The sequence below is a fragment of the Bombina bombina genome, chromosome 11 (genome assembly GCF_027579735.1).
Source record: "Bombina bombina isolate aBomBom1 chromosome 11, aBomBom1.pri, whole genome shotgun sequence".
In the NCBI taxonomy this organism is placed as follows: Eukaryota; Metazoa; Chordata; class Amphibia; order Anura; family Bombinatoridae; genus Bombina; species Bombina bombina.
Genome location: NC_069509.1, coordinates 58,593,999 through 58,615,945, shown reverse-complemented (window position 1 = coordinate 58,615,945; position 21,947 = coordinate 58,593,999). Strand labels below are relative to the sequence as shown.

Here is a 21,947-nt window from a genome sequence, read left to right as displayed (position 1 = left end):
AAATTGCAAGTCTCTTAAAAGTGCACAAAAGTTTAATTGCTGAGCTTTTCTAAAGAATCAGGATATACCCTATAGTCAGGGTAAAGATGTGAGTTATATTTGACATTCATCAAGCAGAATGTGTGTTATGTGCTGAGGTTCAGCTCCCACCCACTGATTGGCTAGGGCGATTGGATTTTCCACTTTCACAAAGTTATCTCCCACTGCTGAGCATGCCTTTGTGTTTACATCATTGCCTTTGTGCAAGGCCAACGCTCACACAGGCTGGGGGACCTTGTACCGTCTCTCTCTGTGGGAACAGATTCTTCCTCCTGAACATACTGCAGCACTCAGGCCAACTGTTGCAAGGTAATCTCACGCTTGCATTCTGCACCAGGAACACTAACCGTCATTATTCCTATAAAACTCACAAACATAAACATCGCTATGTGTCTGCGGGGGGTCTGAGAACAGCAGTGTGAGAACAGAGTTATCCTACATTCTGCAAAGCTTATTCCTCGTCTGTCACATGGGTGAAATTCTAATACAGTAATGCAGATGTTATTTTATGTAAATATAGTTGCTTGTGTGTGGTATACAGATTATTATTATTTAATATATATATATATATATTTTTTTTTTCTAGTAAAGACTCAGACCTTTGTGCTATACTACATGGTTTAGTGCCATTTGTATGTAGCTACGGATGAGTTGCTGCCAGTCTGGCTCAGTACTAATATGTATTTGTATATTAAGTTATAAGGACCAAATGTTATAATTTATTAGCACATGCTTGTGATATTTTGTTACCTTTTTATACAAAAACCCACTGACGTGACAAACGTATAATACACACTGCACATATTTTATACACATAACATACACACTTTCCATATATACACACTGCACACATGCTCAGTTTATAGACCGTTTAATACAATGCAGATTTATATATATAGAACCTATTTGACACACATGCACGTTATACACAAAATGTGTACACACGACAGGTACAATGCACAAGCATGCATATAACACGAAAGCTCGACACGTGACGCAAACACACAAAATGTGAGACACGACTATTAGCAATAACCTTGCAGTCTGTTAAATTCCATTTTTATATGTTAGAAATTGTATAAACAAACTACTATATTGCAAAGGACCTGCATACATAATACAGCTACGGAATTAGCCAGCGCTACGGAATTTGGTGGCGCTATACGTATAAATGATAATAATACACTTTTATTTTAAGGAATATTTGCACGGTTTTGCAGTCTTGAGAATACCCTTTGAAAAGCTTCTTGAATATTGTTTATCTCCTTTTGATGTGGCCAATTAGATAGAAAAAAAAATAAGTTTAAAGGACATAAAACATAATTTTTTTTTTCTTTCATGACTTAGATAAAACAGAAATTTTTAAACAACTTTCTAATTTACTTCTATTATCATATTTTCTTTGTTTTCTTGTTATCCTTATTTAAAAAGCAGTTATGTAAGTTCAGGAGCGTGCACGTGTCTGCAGCACTATATAGCAGCAGTTTTGCAACAATGTTATTCATTAGCAGGGGCACTAGATGGCAGCAATATTTCCTGTCATGTAGGGCTTCAAGCATGCGCACGCTACCTACCTAGGTATCTCTTCAACAAAGAATAACATGAGAATGAAATAAATTTGATAATAGAAGTAAATAGAAAACTTTAAAAAAATTGTATTCTCTATCTGAATCATGAAAGAACATTTTTGGGTTTAATGTCCCTTTAACAGATCATTGTAGCATGTTGCAGGGCTAGGATTCTGAATGCTGCACAATCCAGTCCCTCTGGGACAGTGAAAAAGATAATGTTTATAAACAATTGCACAATTAATAATGAAGGTATATAACAAATATGTTTTTTAATCTGCATAATTTAATAATTTTTTGTGGAATAAAATGTTTAGTTTATTGTCTCTATAAGTTTTGTTTTTGGGATCAAGATATTAAATTGTGATTTAAATCAAATCCACCATTAAAAAAATAAGACCTGATTTAAATCATGGTTTTCTACATAGAGGTTTCATTTTTAGAATAGTTACTATTTAAATTATTTTTCCAGTTATGTCAGAAAGTTACTGATTTAGTTGTATACCATTAGAAATACATAGATAGTTATGAAATTATTGGGAGAACTATCTCCAGGTAATCATTCATATTTGATCAACTTTTCAGTTGTACTTTATTGGAAAATAATTACTACATTAATAATAACTATTTAAAAAGTTGTATTTAAAGGGATAGGATAGTCAAAATTAAATTTGCATGATTCACATAGAGCAGGTCATTTTAAGACACTTTTAAATTCACTTCTATTTTCAAATGTGCTTCGTTCTCTTAGTTTCCCTTGTTCAAAATGAATACGGACATATCATACACAAGTGGGAGCTGCTGCTGATTGTTGCCTGCACACATTTGTCTCTTGTGATTGGCTAACTAGATGTGTTCAGCTTCCTGTCAGTAGTGCAATGCTGCTCCTTCAGCAATAGATAACAAGAGAATGAAGAACATTTGAAAATCGAATTAAATTGGAAAGTTGTTTAAAATTGTATGTTCTATCTGAATCATAAAAGAAAATTTTGGGGTTTACTATCCACTAAACCAATAACATTATAGGCTTCACTTTCATTTTTACTGCTTGCCCCTCCCTCCTCACACTTAGCTCCTTGTGCAGATCTATTCCGCTCCAAACAATCTTCTATTCATTGAGCTTTTTTAATCTTAGTAAGGGGTTGATTCTGTGTACATAAAATTGCAGGGAACAATGGGATTAAAGGGACAGTAAAGTCAAAATTAAATGTCCATGATTCAAATGGAACATGCAATTTTAACCCTTTGAGAGTTTGAGTGCTAAGCACTTTCCCACCTGGGTGCTAAGCTGTTTTTTTTTTTCTTTCAGATCCCCAATACTTACACTGTTGGAAAGGTTAGGCGATTACCTTTCCAATGGTGGGTCTTGGGGGTCTGTAGCTGCTTAGATGCCTGAGATACAGGCTTCTAAGCAGCATGCCACCTTTTACTATACTTAACAATGTCATCTTGTTAATAAAGTTGCGCAGTGAAGTCATCACGTCATTGCGCGTGACGTCACCACGCAAAACATAAAGCCCCGGCGATGCCTGTCACTTTAGAGGCACAATCGCCAGGGTAGGAGCCCCCAGATCTCCCTCAAGGTGGGAGAGTGCTAGCGACGGCTCAGAGCCGTCGTTAGCACCAGAGTGGGAAACTCTGCGACGGCTCAGAGCCGTCGTTACCACTCAAAGGGTTAAACAAGTTTCCAATGTACTTCTATTATCTAATTTCCTTTGTTCTCTTGGCATCCTTTATTGAAAATCATACCTAGGTAGACTCAGGAAAAGCAATGTACTACTGGAAGCTAGCTTCTGATTTGTGTCTGAAAATATGTCTCTTGTCATTGACTCATCCAAAGTGTTCAGCTAGCTCACAGTTGTGCATTGTTGCTGCTTCCAGCTATCTGGCTTTATAGCCAAGTGTTGTGTTTGAAGTATGTCTCTAATATTCATTAGAAAATGCCTTCTTGTAGCTGTTTGTAAATCCATCTCCCCTGGTGACAGGCATATATCTCCACGGTAAACAAAACAATCTCTGTATGTGCTAAGATTTACACTAATGAGTTGTGAAAGGGACATTATACTCAGGCAAGCAGCAGATCAGAATGCATTGTGTTTAAAGAACACCCTTTAAATAGACCTGGTCACTCTCTCTCACCTCCCCTGGAAGTTTATTTTTGCTGCTGCCTCTTGTTTACATAGATTTTATATAGACAATACTTCAATATTGACATATTTAATGCAGACAGTATTTCCAACAGGAAGCCTATTTCAAATGACAACATAAAGGTAAAGGAGATATTAGTTAATCTTTTCATACGCTCAAGCAGGTATAATGGGTCATTGGGAACATATTAAATGGAATAAGAATGTACAGTACTCTGTCCCTTTAGAGGACCAGTGAATACAGTAAATTTGCATGACAAGATGCCAATGCAATAGCACTTAGTCTGAACTTCAAATGAGTAGTAGATTTTTTTAAAACAAATTTCAGTTATGTCTATTTTCACTCCTGCATCATGTGACAGCCATCAACCAATCACAAATGCACATATTTATATTCAGTGAATTATTGCACATGCTCAGTAGGAACTGGTGACTCATAAAGTGTAAATATTAAGACTGCACATTTTGTTATTGGAAGTAAACGGGAAAGTTTGTTTAACATTTGCTTGTTCTATCGGAATCATGAAAGTTTAATTTTGAATTGAGTGTCCCTTTTAAGAACAGCTACATGCAGCCATTTTTCTGAAGTTATTTAAAAACCGTGCGCTGAGTGTATACTTCACTTTATAATCTCACGTGTCAAATTAAAATGCATTATCTCAGAATAATTTAAACACATTTTTTTGTGTGTTTAATTCCTTCAAAGGGCTTAAACGTGCAGTCTGAGTTGCTCTCTTGGAATATACCCATTATGCTCCATATGTGGATATGCCCAGTGATTTGAGCATATGCAGGTATGCCTACTTCTCATTTGCTATATCCTCATCTAGAGTGACACAAGCGCACAGCTGTGGCAATGTATTTTATTTTTACACTCATGTCTCTTAAGTTGCAAATAATTAGAGTTAAAGGGACATATTAACTTTAAAATGTATTACAAATATTTTTTGCATGAAAATGATTAAAACCGCTATAAAAGCGGTAGCGCAGTGCTTTGTACAAGTAATTCCTGGGACTCTACTGCTCACTGGCTGGTAACGACAACTCACACAGAAAAAGCTGGTTTCTACAGTAGAGATGTATTCATTTTTCATTAAACCAAAGCTCTGTAGTACATTTTAAAATATTCTCTTTTAGATGGAGGAGATACTGAAAAAAAATGTCCCTTTAAGTAGTGCAGATGTTGTTTGCTTTCCGTAAAGCCTTCCCTGGAACCAGCCCATCTCTGTTCTCTGCTGTTTGTTTAATCATGATATGGCGGTGGGGGGCATCTGACCCTCTAAACCTTTTCTCACAGCCTCCTCCAATTCTTGTAACACTAGAGGATTTTCCATGTTACCTCACACATCCTTTTAACTCTGCACAGTACCTGCACCCACTCATATTGCCTTTAAATGATTAGACCTACCATACAGAATTGTATTGCTTGTTCTGATGGCTCAGCATAGAGCATGTATGGTTAACGGGCGGCCCACGGGCCACAAGCAGCCCTCTGCACTTGTTTTTGTGGCCTTCAGAAAAAAAGCAAACCTAAGAATCTGTGCCATCGTTTTTATGGCTCCCAGAAAAAGCAGAACTATAAATGTGTGTTTTGGGGAAACAAGGGGACAAACAAGGTGGTCACAACTCAAAAGCGCCATCTGGAGGGGAGATTAGCAGACAGAGGATACCCTCCAACCTTCCCCAATTAGGCCCTGTGCCACTGGACAATTTTTGAAAATATTATTTGTGTGTAGCTATAAATATATAGGGGGGTTAAGGGTTTGAAAATATTGATCTGCGGCCCTTAAAGCTTATATAATATTGATCTGTGGCCCCTATATATTAGTAAGTTGTTCATTACTGGGACAGATGATAAAGAGACAGTGTAGCTGTTTTGAAATCTTTGGTAGCAAAGCCTGCTCATAAAGATTCCATTGCGAAGACCTACTAACACAGGGGTCAAGCAACCTTGGCCCCCAGATGTTTTGGAACTACATTTCCCATGATGCTAAGCCACTCTTAAGGCTGTCTGATGATCATGGGAAATGTAGTTCCAAAACATCTGGGGGCCAAGGTTGCTAACCCCTGTGCTAACAGGCTTTTACATTTTTAGGATTACTTTGGATGAGAACAGGTGAGATAACTGCAATTACTGATAAGCTGATATCACATGTGCTGTAGTTGTGACATACTGTCACTCTGTTCTCTTACTGTCCTGTGGGCTGGAGTTGGTAAAACCCTATTCCCTCAGTGTTGTCATCCAAGTCCCTTTGTTATCTCACTATGGGCCTGTTGATCTAAAGAGCTACGCTCTGGTAAGATTATCTATGACAGGGCTGGACAAACCCAGGAGCCAGGGAGCCACTGGCTCCTAGAAGTTTACCCCTGGCTCCTAACTTTTTGGGTTATTTTCTTATTTTCTTTTTGGGTTATACAATACCTCTTTCTGGCTCCTAAATATTTTTAGTGGCTCCTAAATTTTAAACAGATTTGTGGACCCCTGATCTGACATCATTGTAGTATTGCAAGGTCGCTCATATTTTAGTTTGAGAGCAGTTTGTCTTGCTATTCAGGTTCTGGTTATGAAGCAGGTACATCTACATTACAATATAATGCTCAGAAAAGCCCCAGAAATGTCACATGATGTTTCTCCATGCCAGGGAGTTTTTGATAACTGTGCCCTATGTGTCTGTAGTTTCAAGGTTTTACATTAGAAATGACATGGGTCTAATTACAGTATGACATTAATGCACTACTCACCATGGAAGTCTATGTTTTTACCCCTCACTAATGGTTGTAAATATAGAAGTAAATTCCCGCCCAGGAGCCGCAAGCATTGCTACCCTTGATGTGAACTCATCCTGTGATTGGCTTGGTGGGTTTGCGTGATTGCCACTCTGATTGGCTCTCTGTCTCTTTCTTGCTCAGGAACAGCTGTCCTCTGTGACTCCTGAGCGTAACTTTATGTGTTAATCCCCTTTTCAAGGGTTAAACCCAGGGAGAGTAGTGCACAAATGACTTGTTCTGCTTCAAAATCCCTTTAATCTCTTTTCTTCTTTCTTTTCTGTCCCTCTTTCTTGCTGATTCTGCTCTCTCTCTCTTCTATGTTTTCTGTGATCTGCTCCTTTTTCTCTCCTCTCTCTACCCTCTAACGCAGTCTCTGGATGGGAGCCCTTGAACATCTGCTTCCTATTGCTCATATGATTTAGTAGGTTGGGGGCCGCTGTACCCTGTGTTGTTTTATATGCTGTATGAAGCATCAGTTTTCCCTCTACTTTCCCAGCATAAGGTAAAAACAAAAGACCATCAAGTGCTTAAGAACTTGATTCTACACATTCACGTCTTTTGCTAAATAATACTAAAATACAGAGTAAGGGGCCTCGGGGGAACACTTCATATAGCTATGTCTGTAGATGGGGTGATAGATTTTAACAGATGCCAGTATGTTAACCATTCACAGAGGCGGGCAACTATAGGTTGGCCATGGTTTCAGAGGTGCCAGGGATAGTGCTGGGATCATGGTAGAGTTGGCAGTGAACTGAGGGAGCAATGGTAGAGCTAGCAAAATGCCAAGACCAGGGATAAAGCTGGCAGCATGCTGGGTGTCCATGGGTATTGCTGGTGGCACAATGTAATGCTTACAGCATGCTAAGGGATGGTAGTTACATGAGTGGCACTGTCTGTGTATAGGCGATCTAAAGTCAGTAGCTATATGCACATTGGATTTGTATAGACATTCTAAAGTCAGTAGCTATCTGCACATTGGATTTGTATAGACATTCTAAAGTCAGTAGCTATATGCACATTGGATTTGTATAGACATTCTAAAGTCAGTAGCTATCTGCACATTGGATTTGTATAGACATTCTAAAGTCAGTAGCTATATGCACATTGGATTTGTATAGACATTCTAAAGTCAGTAGCTATATGCACATTGGATTTGTATAGACATTCTAAAGTCAGTAGCTATATGCACATTGGATTTGTATAGACATTCTAAAGTCAGTAGCTATCTGCACATTGGATTTGTATAGACATTCTAAAGTCAGTAGCTATATGCACATTGGATTTGTATAGACCTTTTAAAGTCAGTAGCTATATGCACATTGGATTTGTATAGACCTTTTAAAGTCAGTAGCTATATGCACATTGGATTTGTATAGGGATTCTAAAGTCAGTAGCTATATGCACATTGGATTTGTATAGACCTTTTAAAGTCAGTAGCTATATGCACATTGGATTTGTATAGGGATTCTAAAGTCAGTAGATATATGCACATTGGATTTGTATAGACATTTTAAAGTCAGTAGCTATATGCACATTGGATTTGTATAGACATTCTAAAGTCAGTAGCTATATGCACATTGGATCTTTATTGACAATTCAGTAGCTATAAAAACGTTGGATTTGTATAGGCATTCTAAAGGCAGGAGCTATATGCACATTGTATTTTTATTGGAAAGTCAGTAGCTGTATGCACATTGTATTTTTATTGGCAAGTCAGTAGCTATATGCACATTGCATTTGTATAGGCATTCTAAAGGCAGTAGCTAAATGCACATTGGATTTGTATAGGCATTCTAAAGTCAGGAGGAGCTATATGCTCATTGGATCTTTATTGACAAGTCAGTAGCTATATGAACTTTGTATCGGTATAGGCATTCTTAAGCCAGGAGCTATATGCACATTGGATTTGTATAGGCATTCTAAAGTTATTAGCTATATGCACATTGGATTTTTATTGACAAGTCAGTAGCTATATGCACATTGCATTTGTATAGGCATTCTAAAGGCAGTAGCGAAATGCACATTGAATTTGTATAGGCATTCTAAAGTCAGGAGGAACTATATGCTCATTGGATCTTTATTGACAAGTCAGTAGCTATATGAACTTTGTATCGGTATAGGCATTCTTAAGCCAGGAGCTATATGCACATTGGATTTGTATAGGCATTCTAAAGTTATTAGCTATATGCACATTGGATTTTTATTGACAAGTCAGTAGCTATATGAACGTTGAATTTGTATAGGCATTCTAAAGTCAGTAGTTCCATACACATTGGTTTTGTATAGGCATTCTAAATTCAGTAGCTAAATGCACATTGGATTTGTATAGGCACTCTAAAGTCAGTAGGTAAAGTCAGTTGCTATATGCACATTGCATTTGTATAGACATTCTAAAGTCAGTAGCTACTTTATATGCACATTAAGTTATACTGTTTTTGGACAGTGGGGTATATGACTTAGTATTTACCTTTTTGTTTTCTATGTATTACAAACTGGACTGCATATATACAGTATAAAAGTAAACTATATACATTTTCACCCATTACTGGATCTGACACCACAACAATATGAGAATGCAAGTCAATGGTAATGTGTCATCATATACCCCTGTTACACAAGCACACAGTATTTCTGTTTGGCACTAAATGTCTATTGTTATTTCCCTGCATGTTACATTTTGTGCATTAATGCTTGGGATTTGCAGCTGTGCAATCTTTAGCAGTGTCACAGAAACTGATTTGTATTAGTTATGTTAGTTCCCATGTCTGCAATGAATAAACAACAAGCTGTTGAAACTCATAGGCACAAAACGCATGAGACATGAACTGAAATCTAGAGAAAGCAATAAGGCTCCGTGTGGATTTATATATAAAAAAAAGATACTATCATGTTTTCCAGTCGGATGACATTTGTTTTGTCTGTCAGCGCTCCCTGCCCCCTTGTAATGTAAACTGGAGCAGGCTGTGTATTAAACAACTCAGCAGTGCTGTCTGAAGCACACAATGTTAGTAGATTCTGTATAACTGGGGAATACACAGAGAAGGGGATCTGTGAAAACACAATTTGTAACAAATGTACAAACCTCTTGCTGTATATACCAGTGCGTGAGAAGCTTGCAAGTCCTACATTGCTTTGTTTTTTGTGTAATCTCTATAGTGGGGCACTGATATGTTATATGGGATAGAATGATAATGTTTTGGTTTTATTCTGGCAATTCATTTACCTTGTCGCAATAATCAGAACCCTTTTATTTTTTCCGTTTCAGATGTCTCTGCATAAAGGTCATGTTTGGTGACTTAGAGCATGACCTCAAGCAAGAATCCACGATTTAATCACTTCTCAGCTGGGGCCTCGAATATCCCAGCAACTGAAAATACCAACGGGGTAAGAGATTAGTCGCCACCTTTTACGGCTGGACTGCCTTAAAGGGATGTTAAAGTTAAAATTAAAGGGACACTCAAGTCAAAATTAAACTTTCATTATTCAGATAGATAGAGCATGCAGTTTTAAACAACTTTCCAATTTACTTCGATTAACAAAACGTGCACAGTCTTTTTATATTTAAACTTTTTGAGTCACAAGCTCCTACTGAGCATGTGCAAGAATAAGCGTGTATGCATTTGTGATTGGCTGATGGCTGTCACATGGTACGTGTATGCATTTGTGATTGGCTGATGGCTGTCACATGGTTCAGGGGGAGTGGAAATAGACATCACTTTTAAAATTGTCAGAAAAAAAAATCTACTACTCATTCAAGTTTAGAATAAGTGCTATTGATTTGTCTTGATATCTTGCATTTGTTGATTATGGTCCTTTAAACTATGGACAGTACGATTTAAAGGGACATGAAACCCGACATTTTTATTTTGTGATTCAGATACAGAGCATAACATATTCAAACGTTTTCTAGTTTACTTCACATTTGCTAAAGAGCATACCTACGTAGGTAGCGTGCACGTTTCTGGAGCACTACATGGCAGCAAACACTGCTGCTATATAGTTCTCCAGACACACGCTCCTGATCCTACCTACCTACCTGCTTTTCAACAAACGATGTTGTATGAACTAAGTACATTTGGTTATAGAAGTAAATTGGAAATGTTTTTAAAATTGTTCTGTTAGCAAAATGTACCCTCTTTCTCTTTATCTCATTTGTAGAAATGTAGCCCCTTTTCATGAGAGCATACTGAGGTAGTCCCTGGAACATTCACATTTTTGAACACTGTATTGCAGCAGTGTTTACAACAAAGGTTTGTAGAAATGTTTATACATTCTGCTCACATGCACAATGCCAAGTCCACCTCAGTATGCTCTTTTACAAAGGATGCCAAGGGTAAATTAGAAAGTATAGTAAAATGTAATCACAGAAGTAATTTAGAAATGTTTTTTTTAAATTGTAAAGTATCTGAATCATGAAAGTTTTTAAAGGGACACTAAACCCAATTTTTTTTCTTTCATGATTCAGATAGAGCATTCAATTTTAAGCAACTTTCTAATTTACTTCTCTAATCAAATTTTCTTTATCTTTGTATATTTATTTGAAAAAGAAGGAATGAAAGCTTAGGAGCTGGCCCATTTTTGGTTTAGAACCCTGGATAGCCCTTGCTAATTGGTGGCTACATTTAGCCACCAATCAGCCAGCACTACCCAGGTGCTGAAGCTAAAATGGGCTGGCTCCTAAGCTTTCATTCCTGCTTTTCAAATAAAAATACTAAGAGAACAAATAAAAATTGATAACAGGAGTACATTAGAAAGTTACTTAAAATTTGAATCATGAAAGAAATAATTTGGGTTTAGTGTCCCTTTAAATTTGACTTCCATGGCCCTCTGACTACATTTGTGGACTAAACAGATACCTTTAACCTTTTAACACCGTTATGCCGTTCTATTCCGTCATATTTACACTGGGCTTTAAAGCCGTTATGACGGAATAGAACGTCATAACAAACGGCTGTCCTGAAGCCTTCTGTGCTTCAAGGACTTGATCGCGGTCTGGAGGGCGTTCCTAGGGTTGTAGGGACGCCCCCCAGATGCGATACAATAATTGAAATCTCGCGATCGTATGCACGATCGCGTAGTTTCAATTTGTCTACATCGGAACAGGTGTTCCGATGTAGGCACTTTAACCCTGTCACGAAAGGGTTAAAAACCGTTACTTTGTCTTCTGCACTAAATATATAACCAGATAAATGTTAGCTACTCTAACCTTACGTATGATATAAAGACCTTGCTTCCAATTGGGTTAGTATTATCATGCAAAACCATTGTCCAAGCCGTAAGAACTGCTGTTTATATTAGAAAAGATCTAAATCCAGATAACTGGTGTTAGGGTCTTTTCAAAGTAATTTTCACATGAGATTTTGTTATTTTTAAATTAAACTTTAATGTTCATTCCGTGGATGCAGAATAAATTATTTCACACATTTTTCAGTAAAATTAAAGGGATAGTAAAGTTCAAATTAAACTTTCATGATTCAGATAGGGCACATCATTTTAAATAACTTTCTAATTTACTTTTATCATCAAATTTGCTTTGTTCTTAGTTGAAAGTTAAACCTAGGTAGGCTCATATGCTAATATCTAAGCCCTTGAAGGCCCCCTCTTATCTAAATGCATTTGGCAATTTTTCACAGCTAGAGGGCGTTAGTTCATGTGTTTCATATAGATAACGTGCTCAAGCACGTGAAGTTATTTAAGAGTCGGCACTAATTGCCTGAAATGCAAGTCTGTCAAAAGACCTGAGATAAGGAGGCAGTCAGCAGAAGCTTAGATACAAAGTAATCACAGAGGTAAAAAGTATATTTCTATAACAGTGTTAGTTATGCAAACCTGGGGAATGGTAAATAAAGGGGATATCTATCTTTTTAAACCATAACTTTTTTGGTGTTTACTATCCCTTTAATTAGACAATGGAATTTATTAAAGGGACATTAAACTCATTTTTTTTCTTTGATTCAGATAGCGAATACCATTTTAAACAACTTTCTAATTTACTTCTATTATCAAATTTGCTTCATTCTCTTGCTATTCTGTTCTGAAAAGCATATCTAGATAGGCTCAGTAGCTTCTGATTGGTGGCTGCGCATATTTGCCTCATGTGATTAGCTCACCCATGTGCATTGTTATTTATTTAACAAAGGATATCTAGAGAATGAAGCAAATTCAATAATAGAAGTAAAATTGAATGTTGTTTAAAATTGTATTCTCTATCTGAATCATGAAATATTTTTGGGGTTTAATGTCCCTTTAACGAGTGAAATAAACATGTGCAAGAAATTTAACATTGAATAAACAACTGTGTGAACAGCCAAGAAATGACACTCAAAATTAATAAATATGGGCTTTTTATAGGTCCAAGTCATTAGAATATGAAAAATTAAAAAAAAGAAAATTCAGTGGATCTTATAAGATTGTTATGATAATCCCACAAAAAGCCATGAAATATACTTTTAATCAACTTTCCAATTTATTTCTATTATCAAATTTGCTTCCTTATCTTGTTATCCTTTGAAGGAACAGCATTGCACTACTGGCAGCTAGCTGAGCACATCTAGTTAGCCAATCACAAGAGACAAATGTGTGCAGGCACCAATCAGCAGCTAGCTCCCACTAGTGTAGGATATGTGCGTATTCTTTTTCAACAAGGGATACCAAGAAAATGAAACACACATTTGAAAATAAAAGTGAATTTAAAAGGTGTCTTAAAATTGCTCTATCTGTATCATGCAAGTTTAATTTTGAATTTCCTACCCCTTTAACGTACATTTTAAATGTTTTTGTTGAAATTTGCGGTGGGGTTTGAGTTTTGACATCTACCCATAAGGTGCTAGGATATTCGTTACATGTCAGCTAATAAAAAAATTAGTGTGTGCACCTTGGACGGAGAGTGCATGTGTGCTTGCATACTTGTGACATTTTGTGGCGCATGTGAACAGGGAAAAGAGAAGCCCTGGCACAGAATGGGAGCGTATTGTCTTCGTAGGCGCGTATGCTCATGCATGGTACATAGCAGCACAGTGCCCTCATCATACACACACCCATCACATTTAAACATGGTGTTTAACAATAAAACTTTACAGCTCATATGTAAACGGGTCATTTTATTTTAACTCTTACATGTCTTATTTTTTTTGGTATTCTTTGTTGAAATCTAACTGTAGGTAGGCTCATATGCTAATTTCTAAGCCCTTGAAGGCTGCCTCTTATCTCAGTGCATTTTGACAGTTTTTCACAGCTAGACAGCGCTAGTTCATGTGTGCCATATAGATAGCACTGTGCTCACTCCTGTAGAGTTACCTTGGAGTAAGCACTGATTGGCTAAAATGCAAGTCTGTCAAAAGAACCAAGATAAGGGGGCAATCTGCAGAGGCTTAGATACAAGGTAATCACAGAGGTAAAAAGTGTATTAATGTAACAGTGTTGGTTGTGCAAAACTGGGAAATGGGTAATAAAGGGATTATCTAATCTATTTAAACAATAAAAATGTATTCTGGAGTAGACTGTTCCTTTAAGTCTATCTTTGCATTCAATATATTGGTTACTTGCTTTATTATGCACCTTTAAAGGGACATTAAAAACTTTGAGATGATAATATAAAATGATAAATCATATATATAAATACAATTCTGCAATATACTTTCATTATTTATTTTGCCTCCTTTTCCTGTAATTCCATTCGGAAATTGTGAGCTTTTCAGTTCCTGTTAGAAATTAAAGCTCAGAACACTGTTATATTCCACACAGCCATTGGCCGCACACTGTAGTGACCTATTTATAACTATCCCTAATTGGCCACAGCAGAGAAGGTAACCTAAGTTACAACATGGCAGCTCCCATTGTTTTATAGACACTAAAACTTTACACTTATTTTGTCAATATTTAAACAACTAATGAAACTTTAAATATACATCTACATGTTAGTCATGGACTAATCTTTTCTTTGAATGCATCATTCTATCTAGCATTTATTTAGTGTTTAATGTCCCTTTAAGCAACTATTTGCCCCATTCCAATAAATCACAATTCCCCAAGCAAATGTTATTTCCCTTTAAATATAGTTAATGGAATGATACTTTTCCCCAGACTATTATCATCTGTCTAACATCAGTCTGGCTTTCTTGCTATACAATTTCATCTTGTAAATGTTTAAAGGGACGTGAAATCCAAAATTTTTGTTTCATGATTCAGATTGAGAATACACTTTTAAACAACATTCCAATTTACTTCTATTATTTAATTTGCTTCATGCTTCAGATATCCTTTGTTGAAGAAATAACAATGCACATGGGTAAGCGAATTACATGAGGCATCTGTGCAGCTACTGAGCCTATTTCTATTTGCTTTTCAACAAAGGATATCAAGGGAATAGAGCAAATTTAGATAATAGAAGTAATTTTGAAAGTTGTTTAAAATTGTATGTTCTTTCTAATCCACAAAAGAAAAAAATGTGTTTCATGCCCCTTTAAAGTCCCTTTAAATGAACACCGACAGGTTATGCTATATCATTTTTAACATGTATAATGGCAATGAATAAAGACCAGAACATTATTTTTCATATAAAAATATTTATCTTCAGTATATTTACAACGTTAACCCACAAAGTTGCATGATTTTGCTTTATCACATTTGGGTTGTAAAACTGCTATTTTTGCTGCAACAAGCAGGGACACCACAGGCTATCTAAAGGGACATCATACACTCAATTTTTCTTTGCATAAATGTTTTGTAGATGATCCATTTATATAGCCTATACAGTTTGTTTTTGTTTTTTTTTATGTATAGTTTTGCTTATTTTTAAATAACATTGCTCTGATTTTAAGACTCCTAACCAAGCCCCAAAGTTTTAGGAGAATACTGACGTATACCTACTCCAGCTTGCTTCTGTTTGTGTAAAGAGTATTTTCATATGCAGAGGAAGGAGAGGGGGGAGTGTCTGCTATTTGCCACTTGCAGTGGGTGTTCTAGTAACCTTTTAAACAGAGCTAAACTGGAAGCTTCTAAGTAAGTTTTATACTGGATTTTTATATCAGTATCTGTGCATCTTATTCTTTATAGTAGTGTCTGTTACATGCAGTTATATGAACATTAGTGTATACTGTCCCTTTAAATGTCAGACATTGGAATTTTGTTTTGCTGGTTACTCTAGTAGTCGAGGAGTTAACTCACAAATGTGTATTGAGGTTTTGCTGCTCACTGAACAAGCTATTACACTATTGGATATACTATACAGAAAGGTTCTATTCTGTGAAGGGCACATGCTGGACAAAAAGAGGCTATTCCTGGGGTGGTAACTAGCCATAACACAAGCTATTACACTATTGGATATACTATATAGAAAGGTTATTTTCTGTGAAGGGCACATGCTGGACAAAAAGAGGCTATTCCTGGGGTGGTAACTAGCCTTAGAACAAGCTATTACTCTATTGGATATACTATACAGAAAGGTTATTTTCTGTGATGGGCACATGCTGGACAAAAAGAGTCTGTTCCTGGGGTGACAACTAGCCATAGAACAAGCTATTACACTATTGGATATACTACAGGAACGTTATTCTGTAAAATGCACATGCTGGACAAAAAGAGTCTGTTCCTGGGGTTCTAACTAACCATAACACAAGCTAATACTCTATTGGATATACTATATAGAAAGGTTCTTAACTGTGAAGGGCACATGCTGGACAAAAAGAGCCTGTTCCTGGGGTGGTAACTAGCCTTAGAACAAGCTATTACTCTATTGGATATACTATACAGAAAGGTTATTTTCTGTGATGGGCACATGCTGGACAAAAAGAGGCTATTCCTGGGGTGGTAACTAGCCTTAGAACAAGCTATTACTCTATTGGATATACTATACAGAAAGGTTATTTTCTGTGATGGGCACATGCTGGACAAAAAGAGGCTATTCCTGGGGTGGTAACTAGCCATAACACAAGCTATTACACTATTGGATATACTACAGGAACGTTATTCTTTGTGAAGGGCACATGCCGGACAAAAAGAGGCTATTCCTGGGGTGGTAACTAACCATAACACAAGCTATTATGCTATTGTTTGTTCCCCGGTTGAGCTCTTGGGCCGATTTATCAATGTCTGTCCGACAGCATACACTGTCGGCATTTAACATTGCACAAGCAGTTCACTAGAACTGCTTGTGCAAAGCCGCCTCCTGCAGATTCACGGCCAATCGGCCGCTAGCAGGGGGTGTCAATCAGCCCAATCGTATAGGATCGAGCGGATTGCAGACCGCAGCCTCAGAGGCAGCGGACCAGTTATGGAGCAAAACTGCTGTTTCCGGCGAGCCTGAAGGCTTGCGTGGAAACGGGGGCATCAAGCTCCATTCAGAGCTTGATAATTCGGCCCCCTTCTCTCTATTTGTGTATGCCAGGAACATAGTTCTCTTTGCCTCAGAGACTTGAAGGGACATAAAACAGTTTGTGATTGTCATATAAAATTATGTTTATTAAAACCCAAAAAACTTTTCAATATATTTTCATTATTTATTTTGTCTTCTTTTCTTGTAATTTAACTCTCAAAATTGTTGTTTTTCTCAATTCTGCCGAGTTTCTGTAAAGTAATGAACATTGCCATGTTGGAACCTGGGTTTTTCCCTTATCTGTTTCTTCTGCTGAGGACAATAAGAGACAGATATAAAACAGGAAATAAAAGAGAGCGTGCAAGCAAGGCTGATTTGTAAGAACTACAGATGTTCCATTGCTTATAAACTGCCTTTTATTACTTTATTAAATAATGACGCATTTGGCATTGAGCCTTCACCTCTACCCATTTCACCCCTTTGTGACTCATTCGTGCGACTGGCAAAATCCTGCCCTCCCAAGGAGGAAGATTTGTGTGTAATGATTCAGTTGTGTGTGGGTTTATTTGTCCTTTTAAAGCTAATATAACGAAGCAAGAAACAAATGTAATAATGTTTATGGTACCCAAATCCAATTGTAATCTCTGTACATTCGCTGTAAGTAGTGCATTTAGTGTAGGCTTCTCTAGATATTTCTAATGCTTGTTAAATAGAAAAAAATCTTAAAGAGGCATTGCAGTGTCCTGCAACTCTATGTCCTGCTGGCTACTGCCTGTATAGTGTGTGCTGCTGGCTACTACCTGTATTGTGTGTAATGCTGGCAACTGCCTGTATTGTGTGTACTGCTGGCTACTGCCTGTATTGTGTGTACTGCTGGCTACTGCCTGTATTGTGTGTACTGCTGGTTACTGTCTGTATTGTGTGTACTGCTGGCTACTGCCTGTATTGTGTGTACTGCTGGCTACTGCCTGTATTGTGTGTACTGCTGGTTACTGTCTGTATTGTGTGTACTGCTGGCTACTGTCTGTATTGTGTGTACTGCTGGCTACTGTCTGTATTGTGTGTACTGCTGGCTACTGCCTGTATTGTGTGTACTGCTGGTTACTGTCTGTATTGTGTGTACTGCTGGTTACTGTCTGTATTGTGTGTACTGCTGGCTACTGTCTGTATTGTGTGTACTGCTGGTTACTGTCTGTATTGTGTGTACTGCTGGCTACTGTCTGTATTGTGTGTACTGCTGGCTACTGCCTGTATTGTGTGTACTGCTGGTTACTGTCTGTATTGTGTGTACTGCTGGTTACTGTCTGTATTGTGTGTGCTGCTGGCTACTACCTGTATTGTGTGTAATGCTGGCAACTGCCTGTATTGTGTGTACTGCTGGCTACTGCCTGTATTGTGTGTACTGCTGGTTACGGTCTGTATTGTGTGTACTGCTCGTTACTGTCTGTATTGTGTGTACTGCTGGCTACTGTCTGTATTGTGTGTACTGCTGGCTACTGTCTGTATTGTGTGTACTGCTGGCTACTGCCTGTATTGTGTGTACTGCTGGTTACTGCCTGTATTGTGTGTACTGCTGGCTACTGCCTGTATTGTGTGTACTGCTGGCTACTGCCTGTATTGTGTGTACTGCTGGCTACAGTCTGTATTGTGTGTACTGCTGGCTATTGCCTGTATTGTGTGTACTGCTGGCTACTGCCTGTATTGTGTGTACTGCTGGCTACTGCCTGTATTGTGTGTACTGCTGGCTACAGTCTGTATTGTGTGTACTGCTGGCTACTGCCTGTATTGTGTGTACTGCTGGTTACTGTCTGTATTGTGTGTACTGCTGGCTACTGCCTGTATTGTGTGTACTGCTGGCTACTGTCTGTATTGTGTGTACTGCTGGTTACTGCCTGTATTGTGTGTACTGCTGGTTACTGCCTGTATTGTGTGTACTGCTGGTTACTGCCTGTATTGTATGTACTGCTGTTACTGTCTGTATTGTGTGTACTGCTGGTTACTGTCTGTATTGTGTGTACTGCTGGTTACTGCCTGTATTGTGTGTACTGCTGGCTACTGCCTGTATTGTGTGTACTGCTGGCTACTGCCTGTATTGTGTGTACTGCTGGCTACTGCCTGTATTGTGTGTACTGCTGGCTACTGCCTGTATTGTGTGTACTGCGTGCTACTGCCTGTATTGTGTGTACTGCTGGCTACTGCCTGTATTGTGTGTACTGCTGGCTATTGCCTGTATTGTGTGTACTGCTGTTACTGCCTGTATTGTGTGTACTGCTGTTACTGCCTGTATTGTGTGTACTGCTGGCTACTGCCTGCACTGTGTGTACTGCTGGCTACTGCCTGTATTGTGTGTACTGCTGGCTACTGTCTGTATTGTGTGTACTGCTGGCTACTGTCTGTATTGTGTGTACTGCTGGCTACTGTCTGTATTGTGTGTACTGCTGGCTACTGTCTGTATTGTGTGTACTGCTGGCTACTGCCTGTATTGTGTGTACTGCTGGCTACTGCCTGTATTGTGTGTACTGCTGGCTACTGCCTGTATAGTGTGTGCTGCTGGCTACTACCTGTATTGTGTGTACTGCTGGCTACTGCCTGTATTGTGTGTACTGCTGGCTACTGCCTGTATTGTGTGTACTGCTGGCTACTGCCTGTATTGTGTGTACTGCTGATTACTGTCTGTATTGTGTGTACTGCTGGTTACTGTCTGTATTGTGTGTACTGCTGGCTACTGTCTGTATTGTGTGTACTGCTGGCTACTGTCTGTATTGTGTGTACTGCTGGCTACAGTCTGTATTGTGTGTACTGCGTGCTACTGCCTGTATTGTGTGTACTGCTGGTTACTGTCTGTATTGTGTGTACTGCTGGTTACTGCCTGTATTGTGTGTACTGCTGGCTACTGTCTGTATTGTGTGTACTGCTGGTTACTGCCTGTATTGTGTGTACTGCTGGTTACTGCCTGTATTGTGTGTACTGCTGGCTACTGCCTGTATTGTGTGTACTGCTGGCTACTGCCTGTATTGTGTGTACTGCTGGCTACAGTCTGTATTGTGTGTACTGCTGGCTACTGCCTGTATTGTGTGTACTGCTGGCTACAGTCTGTATTGTGTGTACTGCTGGCTACTGCCTGTATTGTGTGTACTGCTGGCTACTGTCTGTATTGTGTGTACTGCTGGCTACAGTCTGTATTGTGTGTACTGCTGGCTACTGTCTGTATTGTGTGTACTGCTGGCTACAGTCTGTATTGTGTGTACTGCTGGCTACTGCCTGTATTGTGTGTACTGCTGGCTACTGTCTGTATTGTGTGTACTGCTGGCTACTGTCTGTATTGTGTGTACTGCTGGCTACTGCCTGTATTGTGTGTACTGCTGGCTACTGCCTGTATTGTGTGTACTGCTGGCTACTGTCTGTATTGTGTGTACTGCTGGCTACTGCCTGTATTGTGTGTACTGCTGGCTACTGTCTGTATTGTGTGTCCTGCTGGCTACTGCCTGTATTGTGTGTGCTGCTGGTTACTGCCTGTATTGTGTGTGCTGCTGGCTACTGCCTGTATTGTGTGTACTGCTGGTTACTGCCTGTATTGTGTGTACTGCTGGCTACTGCCTGTATTGTGTGTACTGCTGGCTACTGTCTGTATTGTGTGTCCTGCTGGTTACTGCCTGTATTGTGTGTACTGCTGGCTACTGTCTGTATTGTGTGTACTGCTGGCTACTGCCTGTATTGTGTGTACTGCGTGCTACTGCCTGTATTGTGTGTACTGTTGTTACTGCCTGTACTGTGTGTACTGCTGGCTACTGCCTGTATTGTGTGTACTGCTGGCTACTGTCTGTATTGTGTGTACTGCTGGCTACTGCCTGTATTGTGTGTACTGCTGGCTACTGCCTGTATTGTGTGTACTGCTGGCTACTGTCTGTATTGTGTGTACTGCTGGCTACTGCCTGTATTGTATGTACTGCTGGTTACTGTCTGTATTGTGTGTACTGCTGGCTACAGTCTGTATTGTGTGTACTGCTGGCTACAGTCTGTATTGTGTGTACTGCTGGCTACTGCCTGTATTGTGTGTACTGCTGGCTACTGCCTGTTGCTGTGTGTCCTGCTGGTCATTACCTGCTGCTGTGTGTCCTGCTGGTCATTACCTGCTGCTGTGTGTCCTGCTGGTCATTACCTGCTGCTGTGTGTCCTGCTAATCATTACCTGATGCTGTGTGTCCTGCTGATCATTACCTGATGCTGTGTGTCCTGCTGGTCATTACCTGCTGCTGTGTGTCCTGCTGGTCATTGCCTGCTGCTGTGTGTCCTGCTGGTCATCGCCTGCTGCTGTGTGTCCTGCTGGTCATTACCTTCTGCTGTGTGTCCTGCTGGTCATTACCTGCTGCTGTGTGCCCTGCTGGTCATTACCTGCTGCTGTGTGCCCTGCTGGTCATTACCTGCTGCTGTGTGTCCTGCTAATCATTACCTGCTGCTGTGTGTCCTGCTGGTCATTACCTGCTGCTGTGTGCCCTGCTGGTCATTACCTGCTGCTGTGTGCCCTGCTGGTCATTACCTGCTGCTGTGTGTCCTGCTAATCATTACCTGCTGCTGTATGTCCTGCTGGTCATTACCTGCTGCTGTGTGTCCTGCTAATCATTACCTTCTGCTGTGAGTCCTGCTGGTCATTACCTGATGCTGTGTGTCCTGCTGGTCACTACCTGCTGCTGTGTGTCCTGCTGATCATTGCCTGCTGCTGTGTGTCCTGCTGGTCATTGCCTGCTGCTGTGTGTCCTGCTGGTCATTGCCTGCTGCTGTGTGTCCTGCTGGTCATTACCTGCTGCTGTGTGCCCTGCTGGTCATTACCTGCTGCTGTGTGCCCTGCTGGTCATTACCTGCTGCTGTGTGCCCTGCTGGTCATTACCTGCTGCTGTGTGCCCTGCTGGTCATTACCTGCTGCTGTGTGCCCTGCTGGTCATTACCTGCTGCTGTGTGCCCTGCTGGTCATTACCTGCTGCTGTGTGCCCTGCTGGTCATTACCTGCTGCTGTGTGTCCTGCTGGTCATTACCTGATGCTGTGTGTCCTGCTGGTCATTACCTGCTGCTGTGTGTCCTGCTGGTCATTACCTGTTGCTGTGTGCCCTGCTGGTCA

At 39.4% G+C, this 21,947-nt stretch overlaps 1 protein-coding gene across 3 annotated transcripts in view; it reads left to right on the top strand.

The window, feature by feature from the left end:
* Positions 1-21,947, top strand: part of TRAF7 (TNF receptor associated factor 7) — a 123,630-nt gene that overhangs the window by 13,450 nt on the left and 88,233 nt on the right. For 2 of the 3 annotated variants that reach the window (XM_053694417.1, XM_053694419.1), the window contains exon 2: positions 9,789-9,907. In XM_053694417.1, the coding sequence (XP_053550392.1) occupies positions 9,827-9,907 (81 nt within the window). In that variant the 5' untranslated portion in view covers positions 9,789-9,826. Of the gene's footprint in view, positions 1-248; positions 349-9,788; positions 9,908-21,947 lie in introns of those variants that run through there. The other variant, XM_053694418.1, reaches the window with a different exon arrangement.